The sequence below is a fragment of the Camelus bactrianus genome, chromosome 10 (genome assembly GCF_048773025.1).
Source record: "Camelus bactrianus isolate YW-2024 breed Bactrian camel chromosome 10, ASM4877302v1, whole genome shotgun sequence".
NCBI classification, from domain to species: domain Eukaryota; kingdom Metazoa; phylum Chordata; class Mammalia; order Artiodactyla; family Camelidae; genus Camelus; species Camelus bactrianus.
This window is the reverse complement of record NC_133548.1, coordinates 14850529-14863938: the sequence shown is the minus strand read 5'-3', so window position 1 is coordinate 14863938 and position 13410 is coordinate 14850529. Positions and strand designations below refer to the sequence as shown.

Sequence of the window (13410 nt, the reverse complement as noted above, 5' to 3'; positions counted from 1 at the left end):
GCTAAGTGGTGTCTTAAATGGTAGTCACATAAAAAAAGAAAAGCCTGTGAATTCTATATGTTAGGTACCTGGAGTATCCCCAGCATTCAACTAATTATTTCCTCTTTCTTCGGCTTTGCCATTCTTATAATCAACAAATTCTTAATTCTGAGTCCATGATCGCTTATACCCACAATTCTGTAAAATCTGAATGGGATCTAGGGAACAAAAGGGCCCTGAGGATATGTGCATGCACAGTGGTTAAGACTCCCTGATTTCTTATTTTCTTGACCTCCTTTTAACTTGCCTTCCATTGCCAGGAAAAACAACAGCTAAGCTCAGTCCTTGAGTTTTCAGTTTATTGTTTCAGATAGGGATACAATCATAGTATGTCTATCTATCTACCTAACCTCTTTTTTAACCCTCCCCACTTTTACTTCTTCATAAATGATCCCATTAAAACTGCGTTGTTTTTTGTCCCAAAACTAAATTAACTTGCTGTAGATCCTTTACAGTCCTGGAAAGAAGCTCCATCTCCGTTCATTTTAAACTAAGAATATGTTTGTGGTCCCCTTTTGTATAATTTGGAATTGGTAAACTGGTGATGATCCAATATGGTAGATTTCCCTTAATATATCCTGGGACTTTTGTTGTCTTGAAACAGTTAAGGGCAAATATGAAAACTATGCTGGCCAGATGGAGTCACCTATGGGAAAATGAGGTTTACATAAGACATGCAAACTCCTCGACTCTTTCCCAAAACTATACCAAGAAGATACTATAAATCCACAGAAAGGACCACAAGAGAGGACTTCTCAGGCACTTATAAAAAGCCCTTATGAGCAGACCCCTGAAAATCTGGAAATGTGGATCCTGATCCCTCTCCTAGATCATTTTGGGGAAAATGTAACTGTCGACTGAAAAGAATCTTGTCTATAAAAATCCAGGTCAAAAGGAGATTAAAGGAATAGATTTGAACAGTTACCCTGTGGAATTATTAAGACATAAAATGCCCCCGGGGAAAAATACTGCCAGCCAATGTCCAGTCTATTCAACACTTAGAAATTACCTTTGGTGTGCAAGTAATAGACTTGAAATTGCTAATGAAATCTCTGCCAGACTGTCCCTCCCAATCAGGCTTCATGTCACCATCTACTAAGTTAATTTGTGAAAACCCCAATTTTCCTTTAATGTACCTTTTTATTTATTTTTTTTATTTTGGGGTTTTTTTTGGAGGGGGGATTGGGTTTATTTACTTATTTATTTTAATGGAGTTACTGGGGATTGAATGCAGGACCTTGTGCATGCTAAGCACACTACCACTGAGCTATACTTTCCCCCTTAATGCAGTTTTTAAAGACTAAAATGCTAGGCACTTTCCAAGATCATACTCTACCTTGCCACTTAAGATACATGGGTGGCAGCAAGTATGTTCCCATTGCAATACTCATAATAGAACCAAAACCTTATAGGGAAAAACACCCATCTCAGGAAAACTGGAAAGATGGTGAGAATTAAAATATTGCCTTATGAGGGAGACAAAGCAAGCTTAGGTCACAAGTTAAACTTTACAAAGGAAAAAAAAAATGTAACAGGGCACCTCTATTGCACAATGAATAAAACTAGCTTCCAATCACCTCTTCATTGTCCACTCCCATCTTAATGACATCATTGTACATACTGAGCCCAACCTCCTGCCAAATGGACCCACTCTTTGTAGAGTAGGATGATGATGGGAAATAGCACTTGGAGTAGAAATAAACAGCAGATAATAATCCATAATTGTTTTTAATCTTGAGGATGAGTCACCCTCAGTTTATTTCCAAATTTCTTCTGTCATCAGCTGTTCATTTCTTTACTTTGAAAATCACCAGATTAACACTGCCAAAGGCAGGTAGGAAATGATCCAAGAGGACAATTCAGAAGTATCACATGGTGAGTGGCTGAGAAACTCTGGGAACAAAACAATCCTCAGGAAAGTCTCTTTTCTGTCCCAGCAAAGGCACCAATGTGTGAACCTAATTCACACTTCTATTATTCCAATCAGGTTATTTTTATATCAGTACAATTTTAGAATAAGACTTGGTGGGGGATTATTTATTTCTTGATAAATTCTGTTCTTCACTTTGCACACAAGATATTCAAGTCAGTCTAATTCCAAAATTCATTTCGAACCAAGAAATTAGATTCCTTTTACCTCTCCTTCTTACTACTTTCACATGCTTTCACCATTCCCTAAATCTTCCTTCTGAACAAGGCATTTCAATGCAGAATGGCCAAACAGACATTCTAACGTCATGATCATAAGAAATGTGATGTTTCGATGTGAGTTGTCTAAACCTGGGTGAATCTCCTTTGCCCATCAAACTATCAGGGTCTTTGGATGCCCTGTAAAGTGTCAGCTTGCTGTTTTATCTATATTTTACTTGTCTTCTTTAAGCTGATTGGGTTCTTAAACCCATTTAGCCTTTAATTTTCTACTCAGGGTTCAAAGTAAGAGATTGGAATTCATATGTTCTCCGGGAACTAGGTTCAAGTCACAGTTCAATTATTGCAGACAGACTAAAGATGGAGGTTTCAAACTTTCCCTAACATCCTCTTAAAAACACAAAGCTGCAAACTCAGATTAGTAGCCATTTGCTTATGTCAGGAGACCATTCCACAACTTAAATTTACCCTTAATACTTGCCTCAGATTATGCCTCTATAGGTATTAAAGTAGAAAAGCTAAAATACTACCCAAAAAATTCAGGGCAAATACTCTTTTCATTTGAAATCTCCAAACAATTGAAACAAAAAAAGAAAGTTCTGGCTGCCAAGATGTTATTTCCCCCTTGCTTTGATTTTGTAGGCACGATATAAACATCTGCAGCCAGTGAACTTTCAAATGAGTGGCGCTCAACCTGGAGTACAATGGATAGCAGAGAACTGCTGTCTCAGTTTAGGTTTAGCTAATAAATTTGAAAATGAATCAGGATATTCTGGCATAGCCCCAATCCTTCCAAAACACGCAGATCAAATGTCAATTTGTGACAAGTGACCACATACTCAGTCATGCTAGATGATGGAACTGTGTAGGGGATGGTGAGAGGGAAATTTGTCACAGCTCCTTCTGGAAAGCCTCCCTCCTCCAAACCTTCCACATTAGCTAAAGTGAGTGAGCATCAGCTCCTGACGGATGCGGTCAGCCTCTAGGTCCAGGGACTCCATGTGCTCATACTCTTCCTCAGGGGGCTGTTCCATGGGCCCTGTCATTGGAGAGGACCAAACATCCATCCCGTGCTCCAGGGAGATGTTGTGGAGGACACAGCAGGCCAAGATAATGTGGCTGGATTTCTCTGGTGAGTACTGCAGTGCTCCCTTGGATCCATCCAGGCAGCGGAATCGGGAGAAGAGGGTTCGGAAAGTCTTCTCAATCACACTGTGAGTTGCAGAATGGGCCATATTATAGCGATATTCAGCTGGAGTTTCAGGAATGTGAAGTGGGGTCATGAGCCAGGTACGGAGAAAGAAGGAACTGTCACCTGTGGGGAAGGCCCAAAGAAATCATATATATTTATAACTGGAATACGAACAAAAAGGAAAATCCAGAAACATACTCAGAGAATGAGCAAGAAAATGCAACAGCCTCTGGAGCCAAAGCACAGCAGGAAAACCAAGAGGGAAATGCTATGGTAAAGAGAAGGCATGCCCAGGTCACGAGCAAGAAGACCTGAGACTTGGCTGGGAATACCCTTGGTTAAAAACAACAGAGAAAAGAGCTGACAGCTTAAGAAAGCTAAGTCGGAAAGAATGTAGGGCTGAGGTGAAAGCACTGGAGAAAATGAAGTTCCTGGGTTTTCTGAATTCAGAGATATTGTTCTTTAATAAATGGTTAGTAAAAACTATCACATAGCAAGCCTTCAAATTTCTAAAGAGCAAGAGTGTAAGAAGGTAAAAGAGAATTCTGCCAGGAGACCTCAAAACACTTGTGAAGAAAAATTTCTAACTTTACCATTAAAGTGTCAGGTCTGAAAGCACTACCTAGGGATTTCAGAGTATTTCAGAGACAATAATCATTCATTCTCCCAGTGCTAAGAAGAATAAGAAACGTCCTAGCATCTGTGGAGATCAGAACTCAGGTGTTCTGCCTTCCTAGATATTACATTCACTAGAACCATGCCTTTGTAACAGAGGAACTGATAAAATTTCACATTAAGAAGGAGAGCATAAATATGACACAAACAGTAATAATCAGGGATAAGGAAATTAAATCAGAATTCTATTAAAATAATATACACAAAGCATTTCCTTTAAGTGGCTTCCTTATCAAATGATCCTGGGAGGTGTTAAAAATAAAAAAACAAAAACAAAACTGGGGTGCAATGTCCTATTACAACAGTAAAATGTTTCTATAATGTTTAATTGTCCTGACTCACTACATCTGGCAGATGAAATGTCTCACACAGAGGAACCACCTCAGAAATTTGAGACAAATAAACCCAAGGAATGCCAACTTGCAAGGTTGCTGTGTTCCTGACCCACCATCAATTTCAGTAAAATGTTATGAACTGTTCAGAGAGTGCTAGGCATTGTTCCAAACATATAGAACACCTTTCTTTTAGGAGCATATATTTCTAAGAACTGGATTAACTTTATTTTTTAGATGATTTTTAATTAAAAAATTTTTTACTGAGATATTGACATATAACATGAGTTTTAGGTGTACTCGATTAACTGTAAATAGCTAGGATGTCTCACAAAATTTTCAAATTTTATATTTAGCCGACATTTTTCCACCTACATATAACCTATTTTAATTGAACTCATCCCTACTAAATACTGAACTTAAGAAACTGATGTTGTTAATAATGAAAATAATATCTATGATTCATTGAATACAGAATACCTATGTAGTAGGCACAGTACTAGGCACTTTAAAAATATTATCTTTTGTCCAAATCCAACTCTGCCAGGCAGACATTATTGAACTTGTTTTACAAATGAGAAAAAAGTATGTCATCCATCCTTTGATATGTCAGGCAAAGGCAGGAGAAGAAGCTAGTCACTAAATGCTAATAACGTGAGACTCAGAGTCACTAAAATGAGAGTATAATGCTGTAAAAGAGAATATGAAAAACATTAAAGATGAATGCCAAAACACAGAGATACTAAATATTTGTTAAATGTTTCTCTGAGAAAACGTATGGGCCTTAAACGGGAAACATACAAGGCAAGCCAGTTAATGCATACCTTTTATAAACTGCTCCATCGTCATTAACAGTTATAATCCAAACACCCGTACAAGACAGACACCCAGGAGGGGATTAGGATCAGAATTGCTAAACAGATTACAACTGCATGATCAGTCATCCAAGAGACATTCTGGCAGATCTTAACCTAAAGCTGCTTAACAGGATAGGCCAAGATCTGAAGAAATAAGAACTCAGGCTGAATTATTTGTAGGAGCAGGTACATTTAGAGAAAGGGAATTAGGTGATGCCCTCTGAAGGGACAGATGAAAATAAGGACATGAAGGGGTGACACTCAAGGTGAAAATATGTTAACAACAACAACAGCATGGGAAATCACAGCTAGTTCTGGTTTAGCAAACCTGGAGTCATTCTACAAATGTGATGTTCTTAAGATACAATCAGTCTTCTCTCTCTTTTTTTTTTAAAAAATTTTTTTGGGGGGGCGAAGGTAATTAGGGTTATTTAAAATTTTTATTTTATTTAATGGAGGTACTGGGGATTGAACGCAGGACCTCGTGCAGGCTAAGCATACACTCTACCACTGAGCTATACCCTCCCCCATCGCTCTCTTTTTTTAACATCTTGTCATTCCTTGTAATCCTGCCAGTCTTCCCCACATGTCCAGATCAGTGTTTCCCAAACATCTATTCATACAAATCATTTAGGACACCTGTTGAAAATGATGTCCAGATTCATCTTTTCTTGAAGATTCTCATTCCTGAAGTTTGAAGTGGGGCCCAGAAATGTACATCTTAAATAAGTTCCCCAGATAACTCTTTTGATCTGGAAAATTTGTGAAACACTGTACTACTCCAGGGATCATCAAACTAGTATTCCTGTTACAGCTGAAGGAGGCTTTCCAAGGGGTATGTGCTACAACTGACAGTACTAAGGGAATCATTTCCATGTCACAGCTTCTTTGGGTATACTTCCCTTGCATCATTAGTGCCTAGCATGTGGCCTGGAACCAAAACTGGCCTTAAATAAACACTTGTTAAATGTTGTTGCAATACCCATCTGTCCTACTTCCACTCTTTCTGTAAAGAGGGGGATCAGAAAATTCAAAAAATTTGTCAGAGTTTTTACTCATTTTCAGTGTCCTGTAAACAACTAAGAAACTACTTTAATGTCACAATCCCAACTGAATCTGGGGTCCCAAGGTATGAAGGAAAAGAAAATCAGTAATTCCTACATGACCATGAAGTCCTAACAAAAGGATCATTTGCCAAAAAGAGTAACTCTTCATATGATCTAGATTAAAAACGTAAACAAACGACACAGATATTCTGTGCCTTAATTTCCTCTTCTGTGAAATGTTGATAATATTAGTATTTAACTCTTTAAGAGTTTTTTAAGTATTAAGTGAGACAATACAATGCAATATGCTTACAAGATTGTCTGACAAATTCTAAGTACTCAATCATTTTTAGCTGGCTTTACAGTTAGAGCACCAAAGTGATTTCATAAGAAATCAGCTTGGAACCCAAGTACTTCCACAACTGTGGAAGAAGTGGCTGGATGAGACATGTGCAAACAGGAGTTCCTTCACTTCTTGGTGTGAGTTGTATGAAAATGGAATTTGAAAGTTCAGAGGAGTCAAAGGTGGGATTAAGATAAAGGTCCAGTAGGGTAACGAGAAGGTAGTGCACTGAAAACTGTGTAGAAGCAACAACCGAGAAAATAAGTTAAGTTCCAAGATGCTACCTGGCAACTCCAAACCAATCAGTTTGAGAGCAGCCTCTTCTCACTTGGAACAGAGGAAGTTTTTCTTTAACTGCCAGTAAACACATTAAAGAGAAAAACTCTTGAGCATCTATTACATGTAAAATGCTGTGTACTGAGCATGTGCAGTGCAGATACGATTAGTGGGTCTTGAAGGAGGGGTCTTCCAATCCTTAGTGTGCCTGTTCATCTTTCACTTAATATGTTGTGTACAAGATAACCCTTGTTCTGTTGCTCGCATAAGAGCAGTGCTTTAAAAAAACAGTAACAAAAAGAAAGCAACTAGGCTGGAGGGTTTTATCACTGTTAACTAACTGTATTCCTCACAGCTCTACAGTCACATCAGTTTGTACTGCCCAATACTGAATGAGTTCTTGTCTTACTCAGATCATTAAGCCAGGCTTTCTAAGGGCACTCAGGGAGACCTATGAAGCCAGTTCCTATAAGAATTGTGTAAATGCACTGTCTACTATCATCTTCATATGATACCTTAGTGACAATCATCAATGGCAAAAATAATATATTTGCACAATACTTTAGTGAACTTTTATATATATATTACCTAATCCTAACAATAGGTATTATTGCTGTTAGCATTATTTTCACCATTTTACAGATGATAAAAATTAAGGCTCAATTGTATGGATGTGCTATATTTAACCAGATCTGTATTCGTAAGTATTCTGGCTGTATTTAAGGGGAATGTTTTTGTAGGGTTGTTGTTGCTGCTGTTGTTTGTAACTACAGAACACTGCAGTGACGCAAGTTCTTGTGTGTAAATTTTGTTTTACCTATTTCTGAACATGTACCTCCAAGATAAATCCTTAAGAGGAGCTGGGTCAAATAACATGTTTTTAAATGTTCATAAATGTCTTTTAAATGTTGATTTAAAAAATTAGGGCTCAGAGGTTCTTATGTGAGGTCTCATTAAAAAAAGAATAGGACTGAGACTCAAGTCTATAGACTTCCATATTTCATTCTACTCTACCAGATAATTTTTCTACAGCTACAAAACGAAACGTTTACTCCAAAGGACTTACCAAGCAACCAGCTATCTTTGTGCATCCCAGCTTCAAACTGACTGCTGAGAGAAGACTGCTGAAGCACAGCACAGTCCTGGAGGCTCCCTGGCCAGTTTGTCTCCACAGTCATTAGTGCCCCTCTGATGTCACACACCATCAGGCAGTTTAAAGAATGAAGACCTTTTCGGTTCACGTAGGAAAGGTCTTCAGCATTTGGTGCCTTGATTGCCACATGGATACAGTCAACCACCCCTATCACCCCTGGCATCCCTGCTAACCCATAGAACTCATCCTTCAGAGCCTGCACGGAGGCTTCATCAGCTGGAAAGTGGATGAACTGTGAAGCTCTTTCCACAAGCGCTTCGGTGACATTGGCAACACATCGACTCATAGATGCCTGACTGATTCCAATAGCATCTCCCATCCGAGTCTGGAAGGAACCTGAGGTATAGAAGCCCAGTGCTGCAAGGATCTGTGTCTCTGGGCTAATAGCCCTGGATCTCTGAGTAGGTCTAGAAAGACTCGCCCCCAAGAGCTCCACCAAGTAATAAATGAACTGTCGAGGAAACCCATACATGGACATCAGGTATTCATCGGTAACATCATCCAGTTTAAATCGGTCCAATGTTCGATGTCCTCGGCCATATAGCAAGAGGTCACAGTCAAGCACTGTTATTGGTATAGCCATGGTACATGTAAATGTTTTCTCCTTCCCTCTGCTACTTTCCCTGAACTCTTTCCAGTGAAGATGTTGGTGCAAGAAAGTATTTAAGGAAGTGTCAGAATTCAACGGCTACCCATCACTTAAATGGCTGTGGCATTTATAGTCTTCTCTCTGCAAAGGTTAAAAGAAAAAAAAATTAGAAACCTACCAAAGACTTTAAAGTGATTCAAAGACTACAACAGATCCTTTTCTCAAATTTCCCTTTTGTTCAAGCAAAAAGTTCTTTAACTGTAACTCTGGGTTTTTCTCCACTAACTCATGGCTGCAAGAAAGGCTTGCTTTGGTTTGAAGGAGAATGGGAGTTGAATTTCGTTGGCTCATTTAATGCCTGGCATTTGAACTGGGAAGAGCAGAAGATTAATGGAGATGATGGCATAATTATCCACAAGTGGAAAAGGTCTACTCCTGACTATACAGGCCAGAAAGCAGCTGACATAAGTCATAACTACCCAGGACAGGAATTAGTCACGGCGGTATTCATTATTCAAAACCCTCTGGCTCCACCTGATAAGTAAGGGATGGGGGTACGGGATGCTCAAACCAGTTTAACAAGGGAAGAGGGGGCAAATTAACTCCCACGACACAGGCTGGTCGACCAGGATTGTGTGCTTTAACAAAAGGCTTTCCCCGCACCCCAGGAAATCCAAATTGTGAGGCCGAGGGCTAGGAAGTAAGGAGGCCAGACAGGTTGGAAGGAAAGTGCGAAAGAAGACGCTGGAAGAGCTAGAGTTGAGAGGAGACTCCGTCGCTTTTAAAACGTGCCTTAGAAATGGATACGGAAGTCTGATTGTCACCGCCACTTCAAAGTCAGCCGAGGCCGCTCACCCACCTCTCCGCGGCTGCCAGCTTACTAGCCGCACTCCCCACCCACCCAGCCGGGTCTGGCCCTCCTCCGGAACCGGCGACAGCGCACAAGCTGCCACGGCGCTCAGCATAGGCACCGCCCCCTCCGCGTCAGCGCCCGCCCCACGCCGCGTCCTCACTGCCGTTGCCACCGCGACCTGCGGTTTCCCGGCCCACATTCCACACGCGGCCAAACGTTGGCACTCTTTCAAAGAGCCCACTCTTTACGCCTTTCTTTTCCTCTGAAACGCTCGAACAGGTTGATTGGTCAGACTTACATGGTAAGAAAACCAGCTTTTATGGGAATGTCAAAGAGGAAAGGGATTAAGTAGGGCATATAAATTGTAGCGAAAGTGCGGCTGCGATTAAGCAGCTGTATTTCCCCCATAGCCCTCTTCTTCCCCCCGCCTTCGCCGAAGCGGATGAAAACAAACACTAACGATGGCGGCGCCGGGAAGCGACCGGCTGCTGGGCTTAAAGCAAGAGTGATCGGTTGAGTTGTGAGGGAAGCCTTGAAGAGCGCCTGTAGACGTGAGTGTGACAACTTGCGCAGTCTTGGGAGCGAAACACTCGGGGCCTGCGAGCCACGAGGCTCCTGAGGTGTAAGGTATTATCTGCGACCCGTGCTGTCACTGCAGCTCCGGAGCGCGGAGCCCTCAGCCAGGAGGCGCAACTGGCCGGCCCCAGGCCCCGGCCTCCGTAATGAGAGCCACGAGTCACTCTCTGTGTCGCAACTTCGCAGGTACTAACTTTAGGGGGGATACCCCCAGATCTCTCAGCGCCCTCGAGTGGGAGGCTATGGATCTGCGGCCTGCGGCTGATTGGGTAGTGCCTTGAGCTTTCCTTGGGAGGTCGGGTTGGTGTAGGCCCCATTGGCCCTCGATTATTCCCAGTCTCTACAGAGATCCTCGGAGCTTTCGTCTCTACTTTCTCAGCTCTTTGGATTAAGTCATAAGGCTTTTTGGAGAGAATTTGTGGGGCCATAACTCGGGGGTGGGGTACCAATGTGAATGAGGTAGGTTTTCGTTCAATCAAGATTTGTTGAGTGCCAAATATGTACTCCGCGTGTAGGTGAGGGTGACTGTTGACTAGTGAAAAAAAGGGACCCAAGGTTCACGACTATCTTACTGGCAGTGGAACGACCTGAGGAAACCTGCGATCCATTCTCATTAAATAAATCTCTGGGTAAGTGGCTAAGCACCTTCTTGGATTCATCATTAACTCATCTCAGTTTTCACTTTCCCAGTCAGTTCCCAAGTTTTCCTGGGCAATTCAGCATAGCGTTTCACTTTGAGTATTTCTTCCTCTTCTGGCCATTCCACAGCCAGAGAGAAGGGGTGGGGGAGGGGGGATATGAATGAATGAATGAATATTATAGGAAAAAAGTACCTATTTTCTCAACATTCTTATTTAAAACTGATCTCCTAAGGTGGTAAAATGTATTACTTCGATGGGAGATGTGCAATAACAAGAAACAACAGATCTTTTGTTTACACTAAATTAACTCCAGGTTTTTGTGTGTTGTTTTATGTGTTAGTCCTTTTCAAGTGTGGATATTGTGGCTCCAACTAAATTACAAGTTTATGTTTCAACTCCATTTTTCACCTGAGCAGAAGTCTTAAAAATGCTTGAGAAATGGAATCCTGAGTTAATATTTTTAACACACAGTGGATGATAAATAAGTGTTGAAGCAAGTGTTATATATACTGACATGTACAGTAAAATGCATGTAGTTGATTCTCATGCTATTTTCAAACTGTATACCTTTAGGTATAAAGTTAGGAAGGCTATGCCAACTTTTGAGATTTACATTTCATAAAAATTGCAAACCACTGGGTTTTCCGTTACTGTACTTACACCTAACAGTTCTTATTGTATATTTGTATTTTTCTTTCCTTGAGTGGTTATTAATATAGAAACAGAACTTGCAGGTCTTAAGTTGCTAAATACTCCAAATTATATTGTTTTATTTAAGGACTAAGAATCACTTGGACACAGTTCACACCTACTATCTAAGTAAGCATACTGGAATTGTACAGCAGGGAGGTGGGGGTCAAGAAATCTTTTTTCTCATTGTTTTTCCTGCCTATGTTCACCTAACTGCATTAGCTTATGACCTTCATGACTTAGAGCAGGGTGTCAAAGCAAAAAGAAGCCTAAGACATTAACTTTTGAGCTTCCGAAGACCTGAGTCCTGTTACATAAGTGATTTTTAAAAGATAATTTTGATTATTCAGAAAATGCAACCACTATAGAATTTATTGTGCTCACTTGATAAGGTTCATTCCCAATACTCTGCAATTACATTTTGCTCAAGTGGGAGTGGAAGGTATTTATTTTGGAATCTATATCTAGAGAGAAGTTATTTAATTTTAGTAATACCTAGAAATCCCTAAGACTTCATTTCTAAATATTTCTTTTGCTTTTTAAACACTTTTTCCTTAATTATAGAAGAGATGAAGAATGGCATTTATAACTGGTTGAAGTGCTACTTAGATTACAGAGAATGAAGAGTACACCTAAAAAATTCCTCACTGTTGTGACCTTTTATTACTCAACTTTTTTTTAATGGAAGAAAAGTATAGAGACTCACTGATTAAGAAATGCAGGCTATTTAGCTATTATTTGAACTATCATATTTCTTAAGGCTTGTATGTTGACTTGAGAGTCTTCAAATATGTATACTTTTTTTGAACAAAACTTACCTAAACTTTATATGTGGATAATTTGGAAGTAATTTCCAACTTGGAGTATTGAACTGAGTAAGATGAATTTCCATAGGGCACCACTTTTTCATTCATGGATTTAATAGAGGAAAAAGTGCCTGGGGTTACTGTTCCTTGCTTCTTTTTTGTCAAACTATGGTCAGTAAAAACTGCAGATAGTCCTTGACAGGATAAGGGCGGTGTAGCCAGGAAGAATGCAAAGAAGGCTATCTAGTCCTCTATGCCCTATGCCCAGGGGGAATCAAGAAACTTTTCATAAAGTTTGGGTTTTAAATCTTAAAAAAAAAAAAAAAGGATTTTAAATCCTTAAAGGGATGTAAACTTAGTTTCAAATCTTTAAAAGGATTTTAAATTTCTTGAAAAGATTTTAAATTAATTTTAAATAATTGCTTTTAACTGTAGAGTAAATGTAGGCCAGTTGATTAGAGAAGTCCTCTAAATGCCAGTGTATGTGACACAGAAAATTTGTCTTTGCCCTGGTGGTGTCCCCTGTATGCCCTTCGTTACAAGAGAAAGGGTAAGATTGTGAATCACCACTACATGGAAAAAAACAACTCAATTAACATGCACAGCCAACTGTCTGTCAATAGTATCTTAGTAAAAGTAAAAGTAAGTAAAGAATTTATAGAAGTGATAACCCAGCTTGTTATTTTGGAAAATACTGCTTTGACTTTTGACTTTTGATTCATACAGATGTGAAAGAAATAGAGTTAACAATCATATAATATTCTTTCAAAGCTTAAGATTTGTCCCTACCCTCACATTCCTTCTGTACTGCCCACAGCTATTAGGTCATTAGGAGAGATTATGTTGAGAAATACTTGTGAAGGTTTAGATATCCTGTTTTAGATATAAGCTGAAGGGTGTTTTTACCCTTTAGTCTATTTCTGTTGGAATTTTCAAGAAACCAGATATTGGTCTTATTTATTTAGACTGGTTTTAAAATTGTTCGTAGTTAGTTAAACATGACTTTTGCCTTTATTCTCACCTCCCATTTTCTTCTGGTTTATTTTACTTTCTGGCTTCTTAAACTGAATACTTATTTGGGTCTTTTTTTAAATTATGAAGGCATTTAAGATTATACATTTTCCTCTGAATTCTTCTTTTGCTGTCTCACTTGTTTTGTTGTCAAATAGTCTCCATTTTGTTAATTCCTAGATA

The 13410-nt window shown here is 39.5% G+C and overlaps 2 protein-coding genes across 7 annotated transcripts in view; one reads left to right on the top strand and one right to left on the bottom strand.

Moving 5' to 3' along the window:
• Positions 1 to 316: 316 nt before the first annotated feature.
• HARBI1 (harbinger transposase derived 1) lies at positions 317 to 9628 on the bottom strand. Its single transcript, XM_010964612.3, has 3 exons — positions 9510 to 9628; positions 7975 to 8791; positions 317 to 3502 (listed from the first exon to the last, which is right to left on the bottom strand). Exons 2-3 carry the CDS (start codon positions 8642 to 8644, stop codon positions 3123 to 3125), a joined length of 1050 nt encoding a protein of 349 aa, XP_010962914.1. The 5' UTR covers positions 8645 to 8791; positions 9510 to 9628; the 3' UTR covers positions 317 to 3122.
• A 285-nt stretch (positions 9629 to 9913) lies between these two features.
• The window catches only part of ATG13 (autophagy related 13), a 42729-nt gene continuing 39232 nt past the window's right edge, over positions 9914 to 13410 (top strand). For 2 of the 6 annotated variants that reach the window (XM_045524035.2, XM_010964608.3), the window contains exons 1-2: positions 9915 to 10265; positions 10595 to 10708. The gene's annotated coding sequence lies outside the window, so the exon portion shown is untranslated. Of the gene's footprint in view, positions 10266 to 10594; positions 10709 to 13410 lie in introns of all 6 variants that reach the window. The other 4 variants (XM_010964604.3, XM_045524037.2, XM_010964610.3 and 1 more) reach the window with 4 other exon arrangements.

Coding starts and splice junctions, on each gene's coding strand:
- HARBI1 (XM_010964612.3), bottom strand. CDS start 8,644: ATGGCTATACCAATAACAGTGCTTGACTGTGACCTCTTGCTATATGGC. Junction 3,503..7,974: donor CAAAGATAGCTGGTTGCTTG/GTAAGTCCTTTG, acceptor CCTTCCCCACAG/GTGACAGTTCCTTCTTTCTC.